This window comes from Drosophila arizonae, chromosome 2, assembly GCF_054131065.1.
Source record: "Drosophila arizonae isolate 15081-1271.41 chromosome 2, UAZ_ARI_1.0, whole genome shotgun sequence".
NCBI classification, from domain to species: Eukaryota; Metazoa; Arthropoda; class Insecta; order Diptera; family Drosophilidae; genus Drosophila; species Drosophila arizonae.
In genome coordinates this window covers 16,987,471-17,013,811 of record NC_142922.1, presented here as the reverse complement: position 1 = coordinate 17,013,811, position 26,341 = coordinate 16,987,471, and the positions used below count along the sequence as shown (strand labels likewise).

The 26,341-nt window shown below is 44.8% G+C and overlaps 2 protein-coding genes and 1 long non-coding RNA gene across 11 annotated transcripts; 2 read left to right on the top strand and 1 right to left on the bottom strand.

The window, feature by feature from the left end:
* The first annotated feature begins 74 nt into the window (after window positions 1-74).
* Window positions 75-3,814, top strand: Hus1-like (Hus1-like checkpoint clamp component). 2 transcript variants are annotated; one of them, XM_089464601.1, is made up of 2 exons: window positions 75-212; window positions 2,825-3,814. In XM_089464601.1, exon 2 carries the CDS (start codon window positions 2,844-2,846, stop codon window positions 3,714-3,716), a length of 873 nt encoding a protein of 290 aa, XP_089320727.1. In that variant the 5' UTR covers window positions 75-212; window positions 2,825-2,843; the 3' UTR covers window positions 3,717-3,814. The 2 variants fall into 2 exon arrangements, with proteins under 2 accessions (XP_089320727.1, XP_017873578.1); XM_018018089.2 differs by lacking the exon at window positions 75-212 and adding an exon at window positions 248-621.
* Window positions 75-25,205, top strand: ctrip (E3 ubiquitin-protein ligase ctrip). 8 transcript variants are annotated; one of them, XM_018018076.2, is made up of 13 exons: window positions 75-212; window positions 8,766-9,627; window positions 10,302-11,531; window positions 15,245-15,823; window positions 16,610-16,702; window positions 17,126-20,197; window positions 20,271-21,289; window positions 21,368-21,707; window positions 21,767-22,629; window positions 22,696-23,358; window positions 23,459-23,647; window positions 23,705-23,906; window positions 23,973-25,205. In XM_018018076.2, the coding sequence occupies exons 2-13, from the start codon at window positions 9,090-9,092 to the stop codon at window positions 24,428-24,430; spliced, it is 9,246 nt and encodes a 3,081-aa protein (XP_017873565.1). In that variant the 5' UTR covers window positions 75-212; window positions 8,766-9,089; the 3' UTR covers window positions 24,431-25,205. The 8 variants fall into 8 exon arrangements, with proteins under 8 accessions (XP_017873565.1, XP_017873564.1, XP_089320567.1 ...); XM_018018075.2 differs by having other exon boundaries at window positions 16,607-16,702; XM_089464441.1 differs by having other exon boundaries at window positions 14,420-15,823.
* Window positions 3,808-8,770, bottom strand: LOC149270453 (uncharacterized). Its single transcript, XR_016269233.1, has 3 exons — window positions 5,914-8,770; window positions 5,183-5,736; window positions 3,808-5,068 (listed from the first exon to the last, which is right to left on the bottom strand). It is a non-coding gene; the product is annotated as an uncharacterized LOC149270453 (long non-coding RNA).
* Window positions 25,206-26,341: the final 1,136 nt, after the last annotated feature.

The following is a 26,341-nucleotide window of genomic DNA, read 5'->3' as shown; positions in this document are numbered from 1 at the left end:
TGCTGTAAATGTTTGGAAGTTACAATTAGTGCTATAATATAATATCGATATCCCATATTGAGATTTTTGTTTTACGGTTTTTGGTAACACTGTTTTGGAGAACAGTGTGACCTGTGCTGTTGACGGCAGTGTCGGAGTCGGAGTTTAGTTACGTGTTGAAATATTAGTAACTGTGAAAATTGTGCAAATTATTATAAACAATTAGCAAAAAGGTAAGTGTAATATCTCTGCGTTACACTTAACTCAACAAAGTTATGTAAAGCAATATTTAGATTGTGGCAAGTGCCGAACGTATATAGCTGCTAAGGCTCCGCTGGTCAGCCAAACGAGACACACACGCATATATACACGCGCATACACTCACAGCTATATGCATACACACATTTGTGTATTTCGTCGAATCAGCAGCAGCAGCAGCGAGTGGCCTGTCAGACAGAAAACAAAATGTCGACCATTTGCATTTTTTGATAGCTTTTTAGACAAAATTTGATTCTTTTCGTGTGCATTTATTGATTGCAACAAGTACTTAATAATACATTTTGTTAACCTATGCATGACAATATGCGAAAAACCACGCAATTCTAGTGTTACGGAGTGTGCAGCGATAAAGTTTTGCCAGAGGTAAAGCGAACAAAAACGATATTGATTTTTACATTGGCTTTAAGTGTAAAGAAAATTCTCGAGCCTGATCCACAAATAATGATTGGAGGTACATTAGGCCAATTTTAAATGTTCTTTATAAGCTGAGAAGTTATTAATCGGAAATGGGAAATATATGGTTGCCAAGGTTCTTCTGCACTTGGCTGGCAACGCTGATCAGCACAGCATTGTTGCTGCGTGTCCTACCAAATGCAAATATGTGTGCGTTACTGCCTTTTTAAGAGTGTGTGCGTGTATATAAAGTGATTTGTTTAATTCTATTTTAAAAATGATATGTGTATTTATTAATATACAATAAGCATGCATCATTTTTTTTCGGACTGATGCGCAGCATCTTAAGTTTTTTACTTTCTCTTTTATTTATGCTCAGAGTCCAAGAGTGTGTGTGTTCGTCTGTGTATGCCTGTGTCTGTGTGTTCGCCTCCCTCAATGCAGTCACGGTGAATTTCATGCGCACCGTATTTTATTTGTATTTAATTTTGGCCTCTTGTCAGCTTTTTATATGGCTTTCAGTGTGCATTGTGGTGCGCGTGTGTTTTTCTGTTTGTACATTCATATGCACATATATGTATACATAAGTAAATAAATATATGTACATATTATCTATTTGTTTAGCTTTTATGGTCACATTGCATTGAGCTGCGCTGAAGGTTTGTTCTGGTGATTGGCAACTCGTGCTCAATTTTTGCAAGTAATGCTCCACAGCAGCCGGAATATGATCGCCATTTGAATATATTTACAAAGGCTTATAGAATTCATAAGCGTCGTGTGTGACGTCACTGAGAAGTTAGGGACAATGGGAAACTGCTCAAGCGACAGCCGCTAAGCAACAAGAATCAAGGTCACATTTTAATGTTTGTTTGTTTGCTTAAAATTATCGATTACTGAACTTTCGGACATCGAATGTAATTAACGCTGGTAGCACCAGCCGCTAGAATGCCAGTATAATTGTATTACCCGTGTGGTAACGCAGACAACCTGGCAGAATTCAACCTTGAAAGTTGATTGAACTGCAAAGGAAAATATTTTGACCCCAACGCACGCCAGAGCAGTGAATTGACCGCCAGATTGTGTCGTCGACGCCTACGGGTTACATATACATAATTTGATTTCCGTTGTCGAGAGTGAGCAGCAGCTACCGTCCTTTAATACACTTCCACTTGCAGCCAGTTGGGCCATGTAGACGCCTTCCTTTTTTCCAGTGCAGCGAATAAAAACAAAATCCTGTTGTTTGTGTGAGTGTGTGTTTTGTCGGCGGCTTTGTGTGTATAGCGAACGAGTGTGTGAGAGAGTTCTGTGTGTGTGTGTTTCATTTGCTTTACTCTTTCCACGCTGTTTCGCCCCCTCAAAAACCCAAAACACAACTCGAACTTGCTTTGCGCTTTGTCTGCACTTCGCCTGGCTGACTTTGCTAGCCGTGCATATGTGTGTATGTGTGTATGTATATAGATTTATTTGTGTATAAGTGCGCCTTTGTACATTGAACTCGGCTGGCAGGCCCAGTGCTCTGTCCTATTCCTGGAGTCGTCTCGAGTTGCGAGTCTGTCACGTTCCGCATTTGTCTTCTCTTTTATACCCCGAACCCATTGAAAATGGGATATTGAGGTATAATGGTTTTGTTAAAATGTATGTAACAGGCAGAAGTAGACATGGTAGAGCCCATTTATTATATATATTCTTGATCATGGCGACGGGCTGAGTCTATGCCTTTAGAAATTGGAGTAGCACTCTCCTAGTTGGGCGCTCCCGACGAGTTTTCTCACATGTTTTACATTTCACTTATTTTTCTAGTTTCACTAAAGGCTGATCATGGCAATTATTTCAGTTTTTTGTTCCATTAGCGCATGTTTATATGTATATTCGTTTACAGATCGTGTTTGTAACTTTCCTTCAAGTCTTCCATTGTAAAATGAAATAAACGGAAAAATCTATAACTATGACAATATGAATGAATATAAATTTTGTAAAAATTTAGTCTACAAAATATTAATTTGGTTAATAGGCTGTAGGGTATACGAATTTCACCTTACTTTCTGGTGTAGTTTTGCAATTCTTCTTTGTGCTGCTTCTCTACCTTTTTTTTTTTTGACAGCCAGCGTTTGATTTTTCTTTTCTTTTTCTTGTTCTTTTTTTTCGTGTTGCGCGTCGTCGTCGCATCCTTCAGCAACTGGTCTCTGAATGCCATGAAGTTCCGTGCCAAGATGCTGGACGTGCTCTACATGCGCGAGTTTCAGGCGATTGCCGCCACGTTGGCCAAGCTGGCCAAGGATTGCGTCATGATAGTGGCACAGGAGCGAATGCATTTCATTGTGAACGAGGAGCATTGCTCGACCTCATCGCCGCTTGTGTGGGTCAGCATAGCGTCCAAAGACTATTTTCCAGAGTACCAAATGACGCCAGCACGGCCAGAACAGGAGTTCATCGTGCTGGTCATGTCCGCAATGCATCTCAGTCGGTCTCTTGCTGTCCTGCGGTCCGGCTCCAGCAGCAGCGTCCACAGCTGTAAGCTGAATCTAAAGCAAATACAATTTCCCTGCATCTCGGTAATAGCATCTGTGGTGTCACCCAATTCCTCTGAGCCGCGTGAGGTGGTGCACGACGTGCCCGTGACTGTGATCCCGGCCAGCGATTGGCCCTCGTTTATGCTGCCCAAAGTGCCCAACACTCAGATTGTGCTCGGCGTTCCATCGCTTCGACTGCTGCGCAGTCTGATTGATAAGTTAAAAAACATATCGCCCAGTCTTATATTCCATGGCAGCACAGCCGGCGAACTAAATCTGGTAGCCGAATCTGAAATGGCCACCATAACAACACGTTTCAGTCGCCTGCTACTGCACAAGCCCGATCAAGGACAGTCGGGTGCTGGGGCAGAGACTAGTGAGCCGGAAATCTCGTGCTCCGTGGATACACGCAAGGCATCTGCATTCTTCAATGCACTCCAGTTGCCCAATGAGGAAATTATGATCGGCATAGATAGTGAACGTTGCATCTGCCTGCAACTGGACATTCGCAGCAATGTGGTTTTACATTCCATTCTGCCAGCAGTTTGTGTTTAAATTTAATGATTAAAGTGAAGCGAAATAAAATGATATCGATATGCATATGTGCGTGCGCTAAATATCGATATGCAAATGGGCAAGAATATCATCGATAAGCGAAAGTTTTTTTTTTTGTTTCTTTTGAGTTTGTTGTTTTACTTTGTTTTCTTTATTTATGCTCTCTTTGCTGCTCGCCCCAATTTGGCAGCGACGGCTGTGCAGGCCGTGGCCTCTTTTCCGTTGTGCAGCGATGGCGACGGCAACGCTGACGCTGACTGAGCTCTCGCTCTTTTGAGCTGTTGCATTGCCTGTTTCATATGTGTTTGTATACATGTATGTGGTATACATTGCTGTTTGTTTGTTTGCATATTTATTGTGTTTTTTGTTACTGGTTTTACAACCTCATCTGTTTGCTCACTCGCGATTGCCAGCTAGTTGCATTTAAGGCACGCTGTTGTTGTTTCTCTAGCACACTGCATTTGCAGGTGAGTAGCTTTTCAAGTAGGCCAGCAGCGACGTCGACTGCGCAGCGTGGGTCGCTCAAAATCGTGCTCACAGCGATTCGCACACAGGTCAACAGCCATTTTGGGTACGATTGTGTCTTATTCAACGAAAGAAAATCAAATTGAAATGTTATCTATCTTAAAATAAACAAGTGGCTGTTATTTATATCAGCCTCTGTCTGGCTGCTAGAAGTGCCCTACGTGGCTGTTATATGTATGGAGTTTTAAAAAAAAATAGAACTATTTTGGTGCCCCTGCGTGTCGACTGTCAGGTCAGTTTTCGGACACCTTATTAGAGGATTGCTCACAAACTATACGTTAATATATTAACAAATATATAAATGTGCATGTATGTAATAAACAGCTGTTTGTGTAACCCAAGAGTTAAACCCAAACACGAACGCATACATACACATCATTCTCTTGATCAGCTGATCAGGTCAATATTAATCTCACTCCAACAGGGCAATCACAGGTAAAAGAAAAAAATAATTCCAGCGAGCAACGAGTACACATTCAACCCCCGAATACATCAGAGTGCGCTCCTAGACTTTCATGCGCTCGCTCTCACTCTTTCGCTCTCTTTGCCCGCAGCCATTTTGAGTGAATTGGAATTTCATTTTAGAACTAAGCGGTTCTTTATCTGTTAAATTTTATTCCATTTAGTAGATGTTAAGCAATGTTTTAAAGCGGCAGTTAATTTTGTTTTTGTAAATAAAAATAAATAAAAAGTAGGTTAGTGCAGCTACTGAGTCGGTTTGTTGACCTCATTGCCAGTTAGCGGCAAGGGTTGAGTGACCTGCTTAACGGGTCTCTGAGTGTCTTTGTCGCCAGCTGTGACTCAACTAAACCAGTTATTTGTCTCATCTATTTAAATTAGATATTGATATTAAATTGGCATTTATATTGATTGCATTTGTTCGACTTGATTAACAATTCTATATACAATACTGTATACAAAGAATATTAAATTTAACGTACATTTTGTGTGATTGTGTGGGTCTTAAAATGGATTCTCGTCTGAATCACTCTCACTCATTTTTCGCTCATTCGCTCGCTCTCTCGTTTCGTTTCATTTCGTTCACACGGGGTCGCCATTGACGTCGCTGCTGTCAGTCGTGAGTTGGCTTTCAGTGCGTGCACAGCTGTAAAATGGTTCGTAGAAACGTATTTTTTCTACATACCTGTGTGTGACCAAGTACATAATGTAAAGCAAAGGTGCAGTAAATATTTATATAATTAAAAAGTACATTCATTAAATATTACGATGCAACATTTTTATTGAAATGCTTGTTGCTGCATTCGTTTATTTCAAGTAATTTTTGCCTACGGTTTGCTTGCGTTACGTACACACGTATACATACCCTCGACTATAAGACCGTGCGTGTATGTGTGAGAGAGAAATATTGGGGCTGTGTGAGTCTGTGTTAGTGTATCGTCGTCATGTGTTTGCCCCTCGTGCGTTCTCTTTCATGCACAAGCCGAGGTAAGCAACAACGTTGATGTCGCTGCTTCTGTTCCCTTTTGTATTTATACTGGAAATCGACAGTCGTCAGCAAAGGAAGCACAACAAATTTAAAGGAAAAATAAATAAGGGAAATAGTCATTAAGTTAAAACTTGCTCTGAATTTGAGAAACTATTTTAACAATCTGTATTTTCATTTCGATGCTATTAAAGTGCAGCAAATATGTGTGTTGTCTATTATATTTACTCGCTCTCTTTGTGTGTGTATAACAGTATATAGGCTTGCTCGTATATTCAAGTGGCTTATATAGCACATTCGTATATAACACTTGGTATATGTATATAAATGCCCATCAATGACGTATGTACGTTTGTATGTGAATGTGTTTGTTTGCAGCTACATTTTCTACCGCGATTAGCAACAAGTATTTTGTTTTATATATTCTTGACCGTACTGTTGTTATTGGAACTTTATGAAGACCTGAATCGGCTCTTGTTGCAGACATTATATTGCAAGGCAAGCGAAACAATAACAGTGGCAAGGTTTCTGTTTAATTGTTGCATGCGCTTAGCCCACCAGGGCTGCCACATACACATACGCATGCTAGAGTGCTTTATTGCGTTCTTTTCGTTTAGTAGCTTGGCTTTAACTGCGTCGCAACGCGACACGAAAAATTTCCAATGCAACTTGCTTTACGGTTAAGTTGCCACAGTGACGACGGGCCCTTTGATAGTCCCCCACTCTACCCTGTAGAAAGCGCTGCTGCACACACACATAAACATAATACACACCCCACTTTCCTAGTGTGCTCTCACTCGCACATTTGCTGCTCAGCTGTGCGTAGGCCACAAAAGCAGTTTCGTAATAGAAAATAGAAAACCAGTGAAGAAACACAAAATGAAAATGAAAAAAAAAAAAAAAAAAAAAATTAGAAAACTTGATGGGCAACACTGTTTGCAGTCCGTTATGTAGCGTCGTCATATGCTCGACTGAGTTTACAGCATATACATACATATATAGCATATAAATACATGTGTGGGTATATATACATATATACAAATAAGTTACAAGCAATACGCACAATTGTAAGGGGTAGCAGTTAATGGTTGGGCGGAGTGGAAACATACAAATATTCTTATCAGCATTATGTTTGCCAGAAGGGTGGGCGAAAGGTATCTGCGATGGACAGGGTTTCGAGGAAGTAGACAATAATACATACATATAGTTCTGTACAGGGAAAGCTCGTTACAGCGTCTCACATTGTAAAACAAAAATGATGAAATTTAAGACATTAAGTTACAAAATGAATTTATTCCTTTAAAGTGGTTCTTATTTAATAACTTGTTTAGCTATAACTTTGTATCTATATATAATAATATATATGTATGTATGTATGTACAAGTCGAGGCCCTTTTATTTTTCAATTGCTGATAAAGCATTGACAAACAAACCACATGCCATATGTTGGAGCTGCCACACGCGAGGAAAATGCTCACTCTTGCACGCATATATATACATACTTACGTACATGTATATACAGTATATACGACACTACCATTTGCGGCCTCGCACATTTTTTTTTTTTTTTTTGTATTGTTTATGTATTTATTTATTAAAATTTTTTTTTTTTTTGTGTGAAAAACTTGTGGCAGCATGATAGACAAAACTAGCGAAAAAAATCAAATTCAAACACATTTTCATGTCGGCAGTGTTTTGCTGGTTTCATTTAAAATGGCCTTGAACTCAATTCGTTTTACTGTGATTGACGGTTGGTTTTGCTGGTTTTCGTGTCAGATTTGAGTAGCTGACAAATTAATATGAGGGCGCACACACAAACTACGCACTTATTTTGTATAGTGTAGACAAGACGATGTGAACTCGCTGCCTGCGTTGCAAAGGGCGACGTTGCCGTTGCCGCCAACACGTTTCGCTGTGCTGCGTTGCTGCTACAATTGCCTTTTGCTTGTTTTGCTTTTTATCTTTTGTTCGTCGCGTGTGCTTATTGTATTTTCATACGTATCTATGCATGTATGAGACTGTATACGTGTATATATAAATGCGGGATCGTGCATTGCGTTCTCGCAGCGACGAAACAAGCATGACAAGTCACACACACACACTCCCAACGAACACACTCTCATACACACATACAACGAGTTCCAACTCGTTGCTCGCTCGCTCGCACATACATAGGAAGAAGGGGCAGTCAGCCAACAGCACAGCGTAGCGCTGCTTACGAAAACCAAAACATAAACAAAACGGCCGAGAACAGCTGATTAACAGCACAGCATGTGCGCGCTCACTTTATGTAAGCTCTATCTCTGTGTGTATATGAGTTGAGTGCAATATAGACGAATTCCACTCAAAACAAGTTGCTTGCTAACATCTGCGCGCTCGCTCTCGCTCTCTTTCTATAGGGCATATGCACGTGTTGGTGACTGCTGCTGCTGCAAACAGCTGTTAATTTATTAACATATCTGTATGTGTTTACTGCGCACATATGTTGTTGAAATGTGCTCAATTGCTTGTGTGCGAGCGAGCGAGTGAGTGAGTGCGCGTGTGGGTATATTTATATATGTGTTTTGATGGTGGTGTTTTCTCTAGTGTGCTGCTGCTTATCAATTTTCATGTCTGCTGGCTTTTCCTTTATTCTGCATACATGCGAGTACCTGTCTGAAAGGGGCACCAAATCTGCTACAATCCTCAGCGACAGCGACCGGTTCTTTGTTCAGCCTTACTTTACGCACACAGACTACCCTCTGTGCACTTCCTATTTTGCTTTCACTGATCTTTTTACTTTACATTCATTCTTCACCCCAATAGTCATTAGGTCAGTGCTCAGTGTTTCTTTTACTAATTTCGAATTGTATTCGGTTGCGACGTCATTTATTATATTTTGTTCTGTTTTATTTTATTACGTTGCTAAGTTGTGGCTGTTGATGTACAACTAACTTAACAAATTTATCGATTGCCAATATTCGCCTTGCTGTCAATTTGATGTAAACGACGGCAAACGTCAAGAAATAATAATACTATCAAAAATAAAATAAAACATTCAAGCTCACTAAACAACTTTTGTGCTCTATTATTTTTTACAGCACAAAACTCTCCGCTGCTTGCAATAAGTACGAAATACGCAGCGTGCACTCAGCAACTAAGTTAATAGAAAACCAAACCAAGTCCAATAAACTCGGAAACTGTGTGTAAAAACCAATTAATAATATAGGTCTATCGCCAAGGCTCTGCTGTCTTTGGGGCCCACATTAAAGGAACAACAACGCCAGGAAATAAACGTGCGGTTGACTTTATTTATTATTTAGGACAAGAATTTAGAATTAAGAGACCAATTTATAATTGCAAACAATTATCCGTGAAGCTGGCATGTTAAGTGTGTTCGATGCCAGTGCGGTTAAGTGTCGTCTATGGCCGAGTCCGTTAAAAGTCAAACGCTCTCTGCATTGACGGAGGGGCAGCACGACGGTAGTACAACAACAGCAACAATAGCTGCCACCGGCAATACACAACGGCGCTGCAACAATTATAACAGTCACAATAATAACAACAACAAAAGCAATAACAACAAGAAACGCAATTCAGCAACAACAGCGACATCCACGACAACAATAGCTGCTGCTGCTGCTCCTTCTGCCGCATCCTTCGGTCGTCGTTCGCGCAGTAAGAGTCGTAGCCTTACAGCAATTGTAGCAGCAGCAACAACAACAACAACCAGCGGGAACAGCAAGATTAACAGGAAATCCACAGGAACCGAAGTTAATCGACGCTCTGCAGAACATAGCAGTGTGATCACCTCCACACGTGTTGCGTCCAACACCAACACATCGTCAAACAACGTAAACGCCAACGATTCATCCTTGTCGCCAGGCAGTCGAAAGCGCCAGCATCATCAACAACAGATTAACAACAACAACCACATCAGTAACCACAACCAGCAACGTTCATGTAAGTAAATTAGCTAAAAGGAAAATATTTCGATTATAGAACAACACTTAATTACTGAGCGATATTAATAAGATGATTCAATTATCATTTGTTTCTTCGATATATGTACACCAAATATTTCAAATTATTAATTGATATAGAATATCGATAGCTGCAGAAAATATTTAAGGTGTCGACTGCAAGACTGATTTATAATTAATTGCGATCACTATTATAGAATATCGATATTTATGCATATATCGCAAAGTAATCTATTTTTGACAACTCGCATAGGGTTAGTTTCAGTGTTGAGTGTTCAAATCAAGCAGAAGGTACGAGAAAGTGAGTGACAAATAAATTTAGTAAAAAAAAAGTATTACATTTGCTTTGTTGATTCCGGTACTAAAAACTATAGAGCATTATACTTTTGTTCGTCTAAATTGTAAAGGTCATCAACAGCAGCAGCGCCACACCCTTCAAAAAATAAAAAATAATATAAACTAGAAGCTAAAAACAATTTTGCCAAAAAATTTTTTTTGGTTACTCGAATCATAAAATTTATAAGCAAGTTTTGTACCCCTACCATTACTATAAAACCAGCCAACCCCTCGACTTTTAGTTACAATTCCTATAAAAAGAAAAATTACACGCACAGGCTTTACTAAAGTTTTCGGTTGACATCATGTCCTTTACAGCTGCGCCCGGCGGGGACCAATACGTGGAGCTAAATTCACCGTTGAAGAAGCGTCGTGTGCAGCAGTCACTACAATCAGCCGCTGCAGCTATCAGTGAAGGCGCCTCGTCGGCTGGAGGGGCAACTGCAACGGACGACACTCAATTGCAGCACACACCGCGCTTGACATCCGGCGGCGATTGTGTGGCCCAGCGCACACGCTCCAAGACTCTCACGCCCGAGGAGCTGCCAAGCACCAGCAGCGCGGCCGCCGCACGTCACAGCAGCAGCAACACCAATAGCTATACCAATAGCAACTGTCAGCACGTGATTGGTGTGACGCCACAGCGTGGGGCAGCTGGTCGAGCAGGGGCGCGCAGCACAAGTGGTGGCAACAGCAGCACTAGTGGCAGCAACTTGCTCAACTACTACCGCAAGACACGCAAAGTGAGTCACACGCGTGGCAAGCCCACGGCAGCACCTGCAGCACCTGCACCACAACAGCAACCGGAGCAGGAGGATTCGCTAGGTAAATTCCCGGAGACAGCAAACGCACGGCTGCAGGCCAGCAGCTCGGCGGTTATAGCAGCGGCAGCAGCCATTGACGCTGCCCGCCAGGACTCCGGCCACCACCATAACAACAATAACGTCGCTGTTAAGCGTCTGGACAAGAAGACCAATACCAGCAACAAGTACATCAAGTACCGAAAGAGTTTACGCAACTATCAGCAACAACTGCTCGCCAGAATTGACGGGACAGCGGATACGATTCCAAGCAAGGAGGACGAGCAGTTGGAGCAGAACGAGAACATTTGCGGTAACTTGGAGGACCAGCAACAGCATCTAGAGGCCGAGGCGGAGGCCAACAACATAGACGTCAACGAGGAAGAGGACACCGCTGCCGCCGCCGCCGCTATTGACGGTGGTGCGAACGGGCTATTTGAGGCCGCCGGCGGCAACAACTCCGCCGAGGAGCTGGACGAACAAGAACAGGATCAGGAAGACGACGAAGATCAAGACCAAGAAGAGGAAGTGGAAGCCGAAGAGGAGGAGGTGGGTTTCTACGAAATAGTCAACTCAGCGGACTCATCATACGAGGAAGACGCCCAGATCGTTGCCGAAGAGGACGAACTCAGCGAAGAGGAGGACGTGGACGACGAGGAAGACGACGATCTTGAGGAGGATTTCGACGAAGAGGAAGACGATCTCTCAGAGGGTGAATTCGCTGAGCATATTATTGGTGAACTTGGTGGTGAGTTGCATTTTCCTTTATTTACTACAATACTTATCTAGCATAGCTATACACAGTGTAATATACAAATAATAATTGATAGTTGACATTTGTTTTGAATTAAGTTTTCTTAAGGTTAGATATGTGCTAAAACTATAAATCAGTCGAATTAGCATTTGTGATTTAACTGATTTGGGTGAATAGAATATCTAGACTGGAATTTACGGCAATATTAAAGAATATATAAATGTAAAAAATATATAGTAATTAATGAAAAAGAGCTATAGTAATAACATTAGGGTTAGCTAGTAAAAATTTCAATTTTATTAATAATAATATGTAAGTATTTTTAAATTTGATTGCCAACGTTAATTCATTTGATAGATTGGCAGAGCTGAACTCAGTTATCGATAACAAATTGTCGATTAGTGCAACCATGTATAAAGAGCAAAACTTGACATTTATTGAAGAAATTGAAATTGAAGTTGTCAACATCAGTTTGTGTAAAATATACCTTCGGTATTGTTGGTAAATTCCAGTCTGTGATATTCTAAACATATTTAACTAATATTTAAAGAAAAATTATTTTGTGTAGATAATTTGTGCTCCTTGAATAACTTTATAAAATCGCTTGCATTGTTGATTTGCTGTACATAAATAATTAGTAATATTTTCTTTACTCATTTGGTGCTTTCCTTTAACTAGAGAATGCTCTCTTAACTCTTGTAATTTTGCACATTAAATTAACAAATGGACCAGTGTAACCACACCCAGAGAGGAATAAAACCAACGGGAATTTAATTTACTTATTTCTGTTCGTTACTTTTTTGTTAAGTGCGCGAATTTCTTATCAAGAAACGAAACATTTTCTTGTACAATTGCCTTTTACGCAGCGTCATGCAGTCTATTATATACACACACACACAGACAGACACACATGAACAATAATTGTTTTGTTGATAAAATTCTATATGTGTATATACATATAGAATGCATATATGTATATGTGTGTTTGTTCGTAATGCCAACGCACTTTGGCAAAAGTCAGTCGCATTATTAACGTCGCGCTGTTTAGAACGAAAAACACTTAAAGAATTTGTGGAAAAACAAGAGTAGAATAACAAAATAGGGTGCATGTCATATAAAAGTATTAAGTTATAAAAATATAGTGCGTGTGTCCCGAAACTTTGGCATGCTTCTAAGCAGATCTCCAATTGGAATCTGACTTAACAATTTCAATAAAGTGCAACGGATTCAATTACTTACAAAAATTCTGCTTGACGAATTGCGAATGCCCTCTTCAAGAGCGAAGGTTATATATTAAAAATACAGTCATTTATTTAGTTATACAATTATTGGACTAAGGCCTGTTATGTTTCTGCAACCAATTCATAACCACGCCCATATCATCCCACCCGCCCTTCTACAAGTCCCTGTGTGCTGTGCCATCTAATTATCAGAAAGCAGGTGGTACATATGTTAATGTACATATGTATCTATGTATATCTATTCATTCAAGCGCCAATTAATATTCAATTTCACTCATGCATTCGATATATCTCACATTCCAATGAAAATACGCCCATCAATTTCTTTTACATATTTATTTTATTATCTACTCTTATTACATTTATGTATGGAAAAGTCTTGCATATTGTCAACTGTTTTGATTTAGTATGTGGCCAGTGTGTACACAAACTATTATTATTCTATGTTTTTAAATTTATATTTTACAATGCACTGTTGTGCCAGCAGTGTTGTAAAACTCCAAAAGTCTGTTTCAATATTTCATTTTGCACGTTGCTGTTGCTGCAAACATATTTTAATTTTATTTATTAATACGATTGTGTTAATGCCAGATCATAAATATTTATATAAATAATTTAACTATATAAATATAAATATGTATGTATATAAATATATGCGATAGATCATATATATGTAGCATATTTCATTGCTGATGCCTTGTGTTGTTGATGATGATGATGATGATGATGTTGTTGTTATTGTGCAAGCAAACTAAATTATATATTATATATCTTGAGCATATATCATATATAATTAACACACATATGCGCAAGCAGAGGCGTCATTGCGCCGTGAGCAAAACAGAAAGCAAATGAGTGAAGGAAAGAGAGAGATTGGGAAAGAGACAGTGAGAGAAAGAGAGAGAGAGAGAGAGAGAGAGAGCAAAACAGAGAGGTTTCAAGTAGCAGCAGAAGCAGCAGCAGCCACAACAACAACAACGACAACTATTAGCAGCAGCAACAACAAAAGTGCAGCAACAACGAATACGATGGGGGCAACAACAATGACAGCAGGAGCAGCAGCAGCAGCAGCTAAGCAACAACAGCACAACAGCTACACTAGAAACAGCAACATGTTGCTGTAGTCTCTCTCAAGCTTGCGTGCGTGTGTATGTGTGTGCGTGTGCGTCGAACACAAATATACGTACAACAACAACAACAGCAACATAAAGATAGTTTAGTGCCGAGCAGCAACAGTCACTCACAGCAGCAACAGCAGCAGCAGAAGCAGAAGCAGCCACAGCCGCAGCCACAGCCACAACAACATCAGCAGCTTCAGCAGCAACAACCGCAGCAACAGCAGCAGCAGCAACATCATCATTGTCAGCAGCGACCCACGTCCCGCTCTCTAGTACAACACTACCACCCCTCACAACAGCCAAGTGCTATCCCCCTTATCCCTAAGCCTCTGCATTTTACCATTACCCAAAAGCAACAACAACTAACGTAGTAGAGTAGCTGCAAGCAAAAAAATAAATAAATAAATAAATAAAATAACAAAAAAAAAAAAAAACAAAAACAAAGCTGTTTAACTGTTGTTTCCCACTACTCTACCCCCCCTCTCTACTTGCCGTCCAACCGCAACAACAATACATACTACAGCTACTGCAACAGCAACAGCAGCAACAACTACAAAAGGTGCGCCACACTCAAAACGCAGCAACAGCAACAAATCCACAACAACAACAGCAGCAGCAGCAGCAACAACGACAACAACAGCAAGTCACAACAACAACAACAGCAGCAACAAGCAAAACAAAAACACGCTGGCAACATATTCATCAATACCAGCAACAACAACAGCCGCTGCAGCAGCAGCAACAGGCACTACAACAACAACAACAACGTCCGGGTATCAGCGTGCCGCCCCCCCTGGCCAACAGATTGGGGCTCACGGGGCGGCGGCACGTGCCACACGCAGCACAAGCGCCGCTGTCGCTGCTGCTGGTGCTGTTGGCATTGTTGATTACAGTGTGCTGGCTACGCAACCACAACAACCTCAAACCCAACCCCAACCCCAACCCCAAACGCAAGCACAAGCAGCAGCAGCAGCGGGAGTCCCACACATGCAGCCGTATACAACGCAACAGCAACAGCAGCAGCAACAGTCGGTGTCACACCCGCAACAGCTGCTGCCCGCGCATCAGTTTGCTGGTGCTCATTTGTCTTCCTTTGTGACGCCCACTGCGCCAGCAACACATTTTCAAACGGCAACATATTTCACAGCAGCCGCACAGCAGCAACATCATCATCAGCAACACCCACAACACCATCAGCAACAGCAACACCATCATCAGCAGCAGCAGCAACGTCAGCAGCCGCATTATTATCACAGTTCGTCCGCTGCTGTTGCAGTGCTTAATCTGCAGCAGCAGCAACACCCCCAACCACAACAACAACAACAACCGCATCACTATAACTCCACAGGGTCGCAACAAGCACGTGCAGCACCACCGTCTATTATTTACCAGCAGCAGCCACGTTACGCAGCAGCAACATTTGTGCCGCCACCAACACAACAGCAACAGCAGCATACGGGCTACGTACAGCAGCAACATTCTTCACTGCGTCGCAGTTCTCGTGGCAAAACGGGTTCCTGTGTGAGTTCAGCAGCAGCAGCCGGCCAGCAACAGCAGCAACATCATCTGCAGCAACATCAATTAACAGCAGCAACAGCTGTTGTTGTTGCTCCCGGCACTGCTGCTGCTGCCGCTACACTTCAGCAACAACAGCCGCCCAATCAATATCAATACCATCAGCAATTGGCCGGTAACACGGTGGTGGTTGCGGTGCGCCAACAACAACAGCAGCAGCAACAACACGTGACCCTACAGCAACAACAGCAGCAACTGCATCAACAGGCGCTGCAGCAGCAACAGCACCAACAGCAGCAACAACAACGTGCAACAATTGTCCAGCCTGGCTTTCTGTTCAGCTACCGCAGTAATCACAATCAGCAGCACCAACAACATTTGCAGCAGCAACCGAAAGCAACGCACAGCAGTGGTAAGTCGTGCCCATGTGGAGGAGAGCTTGGCGGAGTGTGTGTGGAGAGAAGGAGGCAAAAGTGGAGGATCAGCCAGCAAAGCGGGACGTTAATTGCGACCATCATAAATATCAATCGAATCAGTATCACATTTGCTTGAATCAGTTCTCGACTCTTGTTCTATCGTTCTATTTTTTTTTTTTTTTTTTTCTTACCGTTAGTCCACACACATACGCACGCAAGCACCACTTAATGTACAATTTTAGTGTTAGGCTTTAGGCAGAGCAGGCGTGGTCCGTTTTGTATATACATATATGCTTGGTCAGGGTTCGGATTTGTCATGGTACATATATATAAATATATATATCAACTGGTGTTGGGTCAATAAATCTTATATAACTGCACCAAGTCGAAAAATAGCCCGATATCAGCAGCTTTTTATACTCGATATATCCGTGCTGTGCTCAGGCGTCGATAGCTGTGCTGTTCATATATCGAAAGTTTTTTCATTTGCGATTAATCATCGATTTTATTTGTACACATCCTTCACACATATACATGATACATGATCCTCATACATCTCTCGCCCCTTAAGTCCCTCTTAGACCGCTCCACTCTGCTGCCGTCGTGCGCGTCGCTTTGCTCGCGGTGTCTGCCGTTGCCCCCACCCCACCTGAAATCTACAACGAACTAAAATCAAAGAAAGCATTCTAATTACTCTTTGCATTTCTCTCTTTCTCTCGCTCGTGCGCTCTTCTTAAAAAAAAAAAAAAAAACGAAAAAAAAACACCAATTCAATTTAGCAGCTTCGGATGCTTTAACATATAGTTTGATGGCACAACAGCAACAACAAGCGCCAAATGGACCGCCGCATGCAGGTGGACAGCAACTGACGTCAGGTAAAAAATGAGCTATATAACACCACTAGCACCACGCATACACCCACCCACACATTTACACACATACACGCATTTAACTCACATACCCAAACACACGCATTCATATATGCATACAAACATTCATCCTTATACTTTATTTTTATTTTTATAATTTCCTTTTACAACTCCGCACACTCAGCACACAGGGTGACTCGTTTAGCAGTTTTATTTGACTTATTATTTGCCAACACTGTTAATACAAAGCTGAACAGCACTGTTAATGCTAACATTTTCGTTTGTCTGTAAAACTATCTGTCACTCTAACTGTATTTAAATGTATTAGTTATTCCTAAGAGCAGCAATAACTGAAAAAGTTCAACTTTATTAATTAATTGTATTTCTTTTGTCTCTCTCTCTCTCTCCCTATTCCGTTTTCTGAAATAGGATCTAACTCGGCCAACCTCAGCATTGTAGCAGCCGCATTGAGTGCCGCACGTGGAGACTCTGCAGTCAACGTTAACGTTAGCAGCGCAGTGGGCGCCAACAGCAGCAACGCTAGCGGCGGCAGCGGCAACAGTGCCTCGGCCAGCGGCAGCAGCAACAATGTAACCACAACAGCTGCAGCTGCAGCAACAACTGCTGCTACTGCCAATGCTGTGCAGTCAGCAGCAACGGGTGCAACAGGTGCCGGATCATCAGCCACAACCGGCGCCGCTGCCGCTGTGAATGCTGCTGCCGCGGCCGCTGCTGCCGCAGCAGCTGCCGCTGACTCGGAGAGCGATGACAGCGAGGTGGGACGCCTCCAAGCTTTGCTCGAGGCACGAGGCCTGCCGCCGCATCTGTTTGGAGCATTGGGGCCGCGGATGACACACATACTGCACCGGACCATTGGCAACAGCAGCACCTCGAAGGCAAATCAGCTGCTGCAGGGTCTGCAGTCGCACGATGAATCCCAACAGCTGCAGGCGGCCATCGAGATGTGCCAAATGCTGGTCATGGGCAACGAGGATACCCTGGCCGGCTTCCCTGTCAAGCAAGTGGTGCCTGCCCTCATCCATCTGCTGCGTATGGAGCACAATTTTGATATCATGAACAACGCCTGTCGGGCCCTGGCCTACATGCTGGAGGCACTGCCTCGCTCCGCTGGAACTGTCGTCGACGCAGTGCCCGTGTTCCTGGAGAAGCTACAGGTCATCCAGTGCATGGATGTAGCTGAACAGAGTCTGACTGCACTAGAGATATTGTCGCGTCGCCACAACAAGGCCATACTGCAGGCGAATGGCATCAGCGCCTGCCTCACCTACCTGGACTTTTTCTCGATCGTGGCCCAACGCGCTGCCCTCTCGATCACCGCCAACTGCTGCCAGAACATGCATGCCGAGGAGTTCCACTTCGTCTCCGAGAGCTTGCCCCAGCTGGCACGCCTGCTGTCGCAGCAGGACAAGAAGTGCGTGGACAGCGTGTGCACCGCTTTCTGGCGCCTGGTCGAGAGTTTCCCACACGATGGCAAGCGATTGCAACAGATTGCCAGTCCCGATCTCCTCAAGAATTGCCAGCAGCTGCTGGTGGTGACGCCGCCCATACTCAACACGGGCACCTTCACCAATGTGGTGCGCATGCTCAGCCTGATGTGTGCCGCCTGTCCGGACCTCGCCATATCGCTGTTGCGCAACGATATAGCCGCCACCTTGCTCTATCTGCTCACCGGCAACGCTGAGCCGGCGGCGGCCAGTGCTACTCACGTGGAGCTCGTGACACGTCCGCCTTTGGAGCTGCTGGAGCTGACCTGTCTGATTGGCGAGCTGATGCCACGCCTGCCGCTGGATGGCATCTTTGCCGTGGACGCTCTGCTGGATCGACCCACGCTCAATACCCAGGATCAGGTGCAGTGGCAATGGCGCGACGATCGTGGCGCTTGGCACAACTATTCCACAATTGACTCCCGCCTGATTGAGGCGGCCCATCAGAGCAGCGAGGACGAGATCAGTCTGAGCACACTGGGACGTACCTACACAGTGGACTTCCATGCCATGCAGCAGATCAACGAGGATACGGGCACCACCAGACCCGTGCAGCGGAAACTGAATCCCAATTATGTGGCACCCGCTGCAGCGGCAGCAGCAGCCGCCGCAGCAGTTGCAGCCGGCCAGGACTTGAGCACAAGTGGTGCGGCCACCACATCCACGGCAGCAGCAGCTGCTGCTGCTAACAACAACAACAACAATACGAGCAGCAACTCCTCGTCGCATTTGGCGAAGCGTCGCCCCTCGCTGGATGCTCGCATCGCCTGCCTGAAGGAGGAGCGCGGCCTGGCTGCCGACTTCATCAAGCACATCTTCAACGTGCTGTACGAGGTGTACAGCTCCTCGGCCGGACCCAACGTGCGCTACAAGTGCCTGCGCGCCTTGCTGCGCATGGTCTACTATGCGACGCCCGAGCTCCTGAGGCAGGTGCTCAAGTATCAGCTGGTGTCCAGCCACATTGCCGGCATGCTGGGCAGCAACGATCTGCGCATTGTGGTCGGCGCTTTGCAGATGGCCGAGATTCTGATGCGTCAGCTGCCGGATGTCTTTGGCACGCATTTCCGCCGCGAGGGCGTCATCTATCAATTCACCCAGTTGACCGATCCCAGCAATCCCATTTGCGCCAATCCTTCACCCAAGCCGTTGAGCACCGCTGCCACGCCCACGACCAATGCAGGCGGATCGCAGAGTGCGCCCGCATCGGCGAACAGCCTGCAGGTGAATCCCTTCTTCATGGACAGTGTGAGCGTGGGCTCAGGCTCGACTGGAGGCGGATCCAGCAGCGCCAATGCCACGCCCAGCAGCTCCAAGCACCAATCGTACAGTGTGAAGAGCTTCTCGCATGCCATGAACGCGCTCACCGCCAGCGCCAACACAGTGTCCAAGCAACAGCAGCAGCAGCAGCAGCAACATCAGCAAGCAGCAACTGTTGCTGCTGGAATGGATGGCACTGGAGCCAGCTACAACTATAGCAGCTCTGCGCCTTGCTCGTCCTCTGGCGTTGCCTCCGTCACGGCCGCTGCAGCGCCGGCTCCTGCTGCCTTCTTCGTGGCTGCCACAGCAACCGCCGATCCACGACAGTATCTGAATTTCCAGCAGCCAGCTGCACCGCTCGAGCTACTGCCCAATAGCCAGCAGCAACAGCTCACGCCCGCACAGATTATCTTCAACAATTCGGCAGGCGGCGCCAGCTACCAGCAGCAGACAGCACAGCAGCAGCCACAGCACATGGGCGTGGCTGTTGCCTCGACCAGTGCGGCAGCAGCTAACACCAATAGCAGCAGCAGCAACAGCGCCAATAACAACAATATTAACTCGTCCTCCTCGGCACTGCAACACAAGATGACGGATATGCTGAAGCGCAAGGCGCCGCCCAAGCGCAAATCCCAGAGCAGCGGACGGGCCAAGTCCAGGCAAGAGGATGCCGCAACGGCAGCTGTTGCCACCAATTCGGCCAGCTCGGCCATGCACGAGCTGCTCAGCCGTGCGACGAGTAAGTGTCCACGTTTTGTATATACTCTGTCCTCACTCATTACTAATCCATCCCATCTCTATGATTCGTACAGGTCTGGGCAGCAACGCAGGTGGCCGCAACACGCCCAGCACAGGATCGGGCTCGAACAGCGGCTCGGGCAATTCCAAGTCGCGCTTCAGCGCCGGCAATACGAATAATGGAGGCAGCTCCTCTACCAAATCCTCATTTCTGTCCTCGCTCAATCCGGCACGCTGGGGACGCCAGATGGCGCACAATTCACAGCAGCAGCAACAGCAATCCGCATCGCATCACGGACTGTCCAAAGATGGCAGCAACACCACCAACAGCAGCGGCTCCTCGGCTGGAGGCGCATGCGGCTCCTCCTCTGGACTTTCCTATTCGGGCAGCGCTACTGGCGGCAGTATGAACGCCGCCGCCGTGGCTGCCAGCATCAGCAAGAGCATCTCGCATGCCAATCTGATGGCGGCTGCCAATCGGGAACGCGCACGCCAATGGGTGCGAGAGCAGGCCATCGATTTCGTCAAACGCTATACGGAGCAGGAAGCACGGCGTAGCAAAGCCCGCGAGAGTGAGGGCGCCAGTGGTGGAGCAGGAGCAGGAGCAAATGCCGGTTCAAGTGGCGCAGCAGTGGCCGCTTCAACCACATCGCTGGCCAGCACCACCGTCCTGGAACGTTTATCGAGCATTCTGCTCAAGTTGAACGGCAGCTACCACGACTGCCTGGATGCGCTCCTTGAACTGAAGACCATCCTGCTGGAGAGCGACATATCACCGTTTGAGGTGAACCATTCTGGCTTAATCAAGGCCATGCTCAACTACATGACCAGCGAAACAGGTCTTGTGGAGCGCGACGCTCGTCTGCGTAGCTTTATGCACGTCTTTGCCGGATTGCCGTTGGAGCCACTTCTCCAGAATGTGGGCCAGCTGCCGGCGATAGAACCGCTCGCCTTTGGCGCCTTCGTGGCCAAGCTGAATGGCTGCGTTACACAGCTCGAACAATTTCCCGTCAAGGTGCACGATTTCCAAGCCGGACCCGGCGGACGCACCAACCAGAGCGCTCTACGTTTCTTTAACACCCATCAATTGAAGGTAAGTCGATCTGAAAAGCCCCCAAGGCAATTCCCGCCAGCTTTTACTTATGATCTCCTCTGCTTCTGCTATCTCCAGTGCAATCTGCAGCGTCATCCGCTGTGCACCAATCTGCGCCAGTGGAAGGGCGGCACCGTCAAGATCGATCCTCTAGCCATGGTCCAGGCCATCGAGCGGTATTTGGTAGTGCGCGGCTATGGCGGAATACGCGCCGATTCCGATGATGACAGCGAGGAGGATATGGATGACAATGTGGCCGCTGTGGTGATGACCCAGTCTGGCTTCAAGCACAAGCTGCAATTCCTCATCGGGGAGCATGTGCTGCCCTACAATATGACCGTCTACCAGGCGGTGAAGCAGTTCTCTCCGCTAGTCAACGAGCAGCACGAGACGGACAACGAGTCCGAGATGCTGCTAGGTAAGTGGAACTAGAAAGAGTCCTTTAAGCGAGTGCTAATCTATCTAATCCATCTGTAGGCAATAGCAGCATTTGGGTGCAGCAGCACACCATCTTCTATCGCCCCGTCGAGGAGGAACTCGCTGGCGGATCTGGGCCAAACAGCTCCTGCAGCAGTAGCAGCAGCAGTCAGGTCCACAAGCAAAATCTGACACACAGCAACAGCAGCGGCAGCAGCACCAGCCATGCTACGTCCAGTGGAACACTTGTGCTCGCCACCTCGTGCTCCACCTCCAGCTCGTCTAATTCGGCGGCCAGCTCCAGTACTGGCGGCAAGAAATCCCACAAATCCAGCAGCAAATTTATGCGCAAGAAGACCGAACTGTGGCACGAGGGCATTGCCCCGCCGGTGGTGTCACCATTGAAGCCATACCTGTGCAGCAGCCTGCCCGCTGATGTGGTGACCGTGCAGGATGCCTCGCTGGATGCTTTGTGTATGCTGCGTGTCATTTACGCTCTGAATCGACACTGGGAGTATCTCTATGGCTGCGTGGTGCGCCAGAATATCATTGCCAATACTGAGTTTGTGCATCCAAAGATTACGGCCAAGGCGAATCGTCAGCTGCAGGATCCGCTGGTCATCATGACGGGCAATCTGCCACAATGGTTGCCTCAGATTGGCATGGCCTGCCCCTTCCTCTTCCCCTTCGAGACGCGTCACTTGCTGTTCTATGCCACTAGCTTTGATCGGGATCGGGCACTGCAGCGCCTGTTGGACACCACACCGGACCTGAACTCGGCCGAGTCATCGGAACGTGTGGCGCCACGTCTTGATAGACGCAAGCGAGCCATCTCACGTGCCGAACTGCTCAAGCAGGCCGAGCACATACTCCAGGACTTTGGTAACTCCAAGGCTCTGCTGGAGATTCAATATGAGAATGAGGTTTGTTGTGCGGCTTAGCATCAATCTGCAATGAATCGTCTAATCCTTGTAATGTCTGCCTTTTAGGTGGGCACCGGACTGGGACCCACGCTAGAGTTCTATGCCCTGGTATCTGCGGAGCTGCAGCGCACGGATCTTGGTCTGTGGAATGGCAGCGATAGCTATCGCCAAAATTCATCCAATATTGCAGACGTGGTCAAGTCCAGCAACGCTGTGGTGCACATTGAGGACACAGTGGAGTCCAATAGCGAGGTGGTTACAATGTCCACTGTCGTGACGGCTGCCGTCACACAACCAACGAACACGCATCTGACCCGCAGCAACAGTCGCAGCAATGCGCTGCGCAACCAGCAGGCACAGGCACAGGCTCAAGCCCAGGCCCAGGCCCAGGCGCTGGCGGAGCACAGCTCCTCCAGCTCGAATGACAACGCTTTAAACATGATTATTGCACAGCAGTTTAGTGATATGGCAGCCGCTGAAGGTGGCGCCAACAATTCCCCCCAAGTGCTGGAAGAACAGACTATAACGACAACCACAGCAGCCGGAACAGTCACTGCTACAACAGCCACCGTTCAAACGGGATCCACTGTTAGCTACGTCCACGCCGCACACGGCCTGTTTCCTATGCCTCTGGGCAAATCCTCCAAGCTGCCACAGATGACCAAGGCCAAGTCCAAGTTTAAATTCCTGGGCAAGTTTATGGCCAAGGCCGTAATGGACAGTCGCATGGTAAGTGTTTCGTGATATAATGTTGGAGCACCCAAACCATCCTCCTGATTCTCCATTATATACAATTTTATAAACGATTTGCTTCGCTTACCACTTGTAGCTCGATTTGCCATTCTCGCTGCCCTTCTATCGCTGGTTGATCAACGAGGAGCTATCAATTGGACTAGCCGATTTGAAGCGTGTCGCACCCGAGGTGCAAAGCACATTGGTGCGTCTGCAGGATGTGGTGCGACAGCGCGAGGATATCCAAATGGATGCCAATCTAGATGCTATGGAGAAGAAAGAGAAGGTAAGCTTTAATGGAACTCAATTATAACGCAATTTAATAACAATTTACCTTGGGCAGATGGAACAACTGGATTTGGATGGCTGTCCTATTGCGGATTTGGGACTAGATTTCGTATTACCCGGACATGCCAACATTGAGCTCTGCCGCGGCGGACGCGACACGCCCGTAACCGTGCACAACTTGCATCAATACATCTCACTGGTCACCTACTGGTTCCTTGTCGAAGGCGTGCAGAAACAGTTCGAGGCGCTGCGCGAGGGTACGTAATGCATTTGAGTCATCCACTCAGCCGTTTGCTTATATTCGAATTGTGGTTTCTTTGCAGGCTTTGATTCTATATTTCCCATACAACGACTGCGCATGTTTTATCCGGAGGAGCTGGAGTGCGTGTTTTGCGGGTCTGGCAGCGAACAGCATCAGAGCTGGGATCTCAAAATGCTGCAGGATAGCTGCCGCACCGATCATGGCTTCCATCAGGAATCTCAGGCCATACAATTTCTGTACGAGATTCTCGTCTCGTACAATCGTGATGAGCAGCGTGCGTTCCTTCAATTTGTTACCGGATCGCCACGTCTGCCAACTGGTGGCTTCAAGTCGCTGACACCGCCGCTGACCATTGTGCGCAAGACCTTGGACGGGAACCAGAATCCCAATGATTATCTACCATCTGTGATGACCTGTGTCAACTATCTCAAGTTGCCCGACTACTCGAGTCGCGAAGTGATGCGGCAGAAGCTGAAAGTGGCTGCCAACGAGGGCAGCATGTCCTTCCATCTGTCTTAAAGAGAACAACAAATTAGAAACATGAAGAGCTAATATTAACTAAAGGCGTGTTAAGAAACGTTCTACACACACACACACACGTTCTACACACACATACACATGCATACATATGCAACGTCTATATAGTTATATTTATCTTTAGATGATTATAGTAACTGTGAAACACTGCAGCAGCAACCGGATAGCAGCAACAGCAACTGAAGCAAACACCAACAATCAATTCAATCGTTCACGCAATTTTTCTATTTCTCTCTCTTTCCCTTCTTCTACACAACATAATTGGCTAAATTTCGATATATCATATATATATATATATATATAAATTTATGTATGTATATATATATATTTTGTAATACTCTCAAATTTGCTTATCAAAAGGAGACACTGGCTCACTTTTGCGTGCAGTGCAGCCTGTTGTTAGAAACCACACACACACACGCGCACACATACACTCGTGGTCCCCTCTGCCCACACACACACGTGAAACTCCTCGCGTACCCCCTCACAAACACAAACACACACACATTGATACATACAGTAACACATATTGCAAAGGCCAACAATTAAAATGCTATTAAATAAATTAATTAGTAAAGCGCATAAATTGCAAGAAACCAAAATTAACTGTTTTTTCACAAAAAGAGCAAACAAGAAATGGGAATTTGAGTTGCCTTCATTTTCCACTAAATAATATTATGATTTATTTAGTTATAAGTTTGAATCTTCGCTTTAGAGAATAATTATTGAAATAATTAAATCCAAATTTTGTTATTAAGTTTTTCGTTATGTTGCGGGAGCGAATTCAAATGGTAACGCTTATTAATGCTATACATACATACATATAAATTTATATATATATATATATATATGCTATATATCACTGAGGACATCTGATAATGCGGCAATTTAGTTTTTCTTCCCCAAAACCTTAAACGTACATACATACATATATAAATAGATATATATATATATATAATGAGAGGAATTCAAAACAAAATTAACTTATAAATAAAAAGAACGCCCACCCTTGAAATTAAAATTTATGAATTATACATTTATAAATATAATATTGAAATTGAAGAGCAAAAACATTTATGTATCTCAAAAAAATATATAATCTGCAAGTTGCGTCGACTTGCATAGCATAGCCCACAAGGCAAGAGATAAGAAAGGGTAAACACGAGTAGTTCAACCATTTCGTTTGGCAAGATGTAGCGTTTAGTTCATATTGCATAAACTTAATCTATACACACACTATATATATAATTACATATTATATATATATATATATATATATATATATACAAATGTAGTTACATATACATATACGATCCATGAGTTTGTTGAATGGAAACTAATAAATCGAGTTGCTAAACCGATATATATATATACATATATAAATATATCTATGTATAATTGAGCATATGAAGCGATCTATCAATTTTTGCAGTACTGATTACAATGAAAATAATATTAATGATGATTTAAAATTATAATACTTATACAAATATTAAATATTACCGCATGAAGTTATAAAAAATTAAAGCTAGCATTAAATTTATCATATAAACATTACACAATAGTTACAACAACAAGAATTGCTCTTTAACATTGAAATCAACAAAAGCAAGCAAATAAAACAAAATTAAATAAAAAAAAAGCAAATGCAAATTTAAATGTTTATTTTCTTTTCTTTTTCGTCTCATATTGTATAAGTTATTTTGCCTAATTGTTTAAACAACTGGAGGATGGGCTAGCAACAGTAAATTCTTTGAAGCCGCATGTAAGAGTTGGGTGGGCAACAGTTGGCTGCTGATAGACTGAATGATACCCTGTGTGCAGCTTGGCTTGCAGCAGATGATGTAATGTCTTGGGATTCGCTTTCTTTCATTATTTGCAATAAATACGGGA

Bases quoted from the DNA above. Each gene is read 5' to 3' on its own strand.
- Hus1-like (XM_018018089.2), top strand. From the start codon at position 554: ATGACAATATGCGAAAAACCACGCAATTCTAGTGTTACGGAGTGTGCA. The intron at 622-2,824 runs GTAAAGCGAACA...CGCATCCTTCAG, and splicing joins GCGATAAAGTTTTGCCAGAG to CAACTGGTCTCTGAATGCCA.
- ctrip (XM_089464437.1), top strand. From the start codon at position 9,090: ATGGCCGAGTCCGTTAAAAGTCAAACGCTCTCTGCATTGACGGAGGGG. The intron at 20,198-20,270 runs GTAAGTGTCCAC...TGATTCGTACAG, and splicing joins GCTGCTCAGCCGTGCGACGA to GTCTGGGCAGCAACGCAGGT. The intron at 21,290-21,367 runs GTAAGTCGATCT...TGCTATCTCCAG, and splicing joins TTAACACCCATCAATTGAAG to TGCAATCTGCAGCGTCATCC.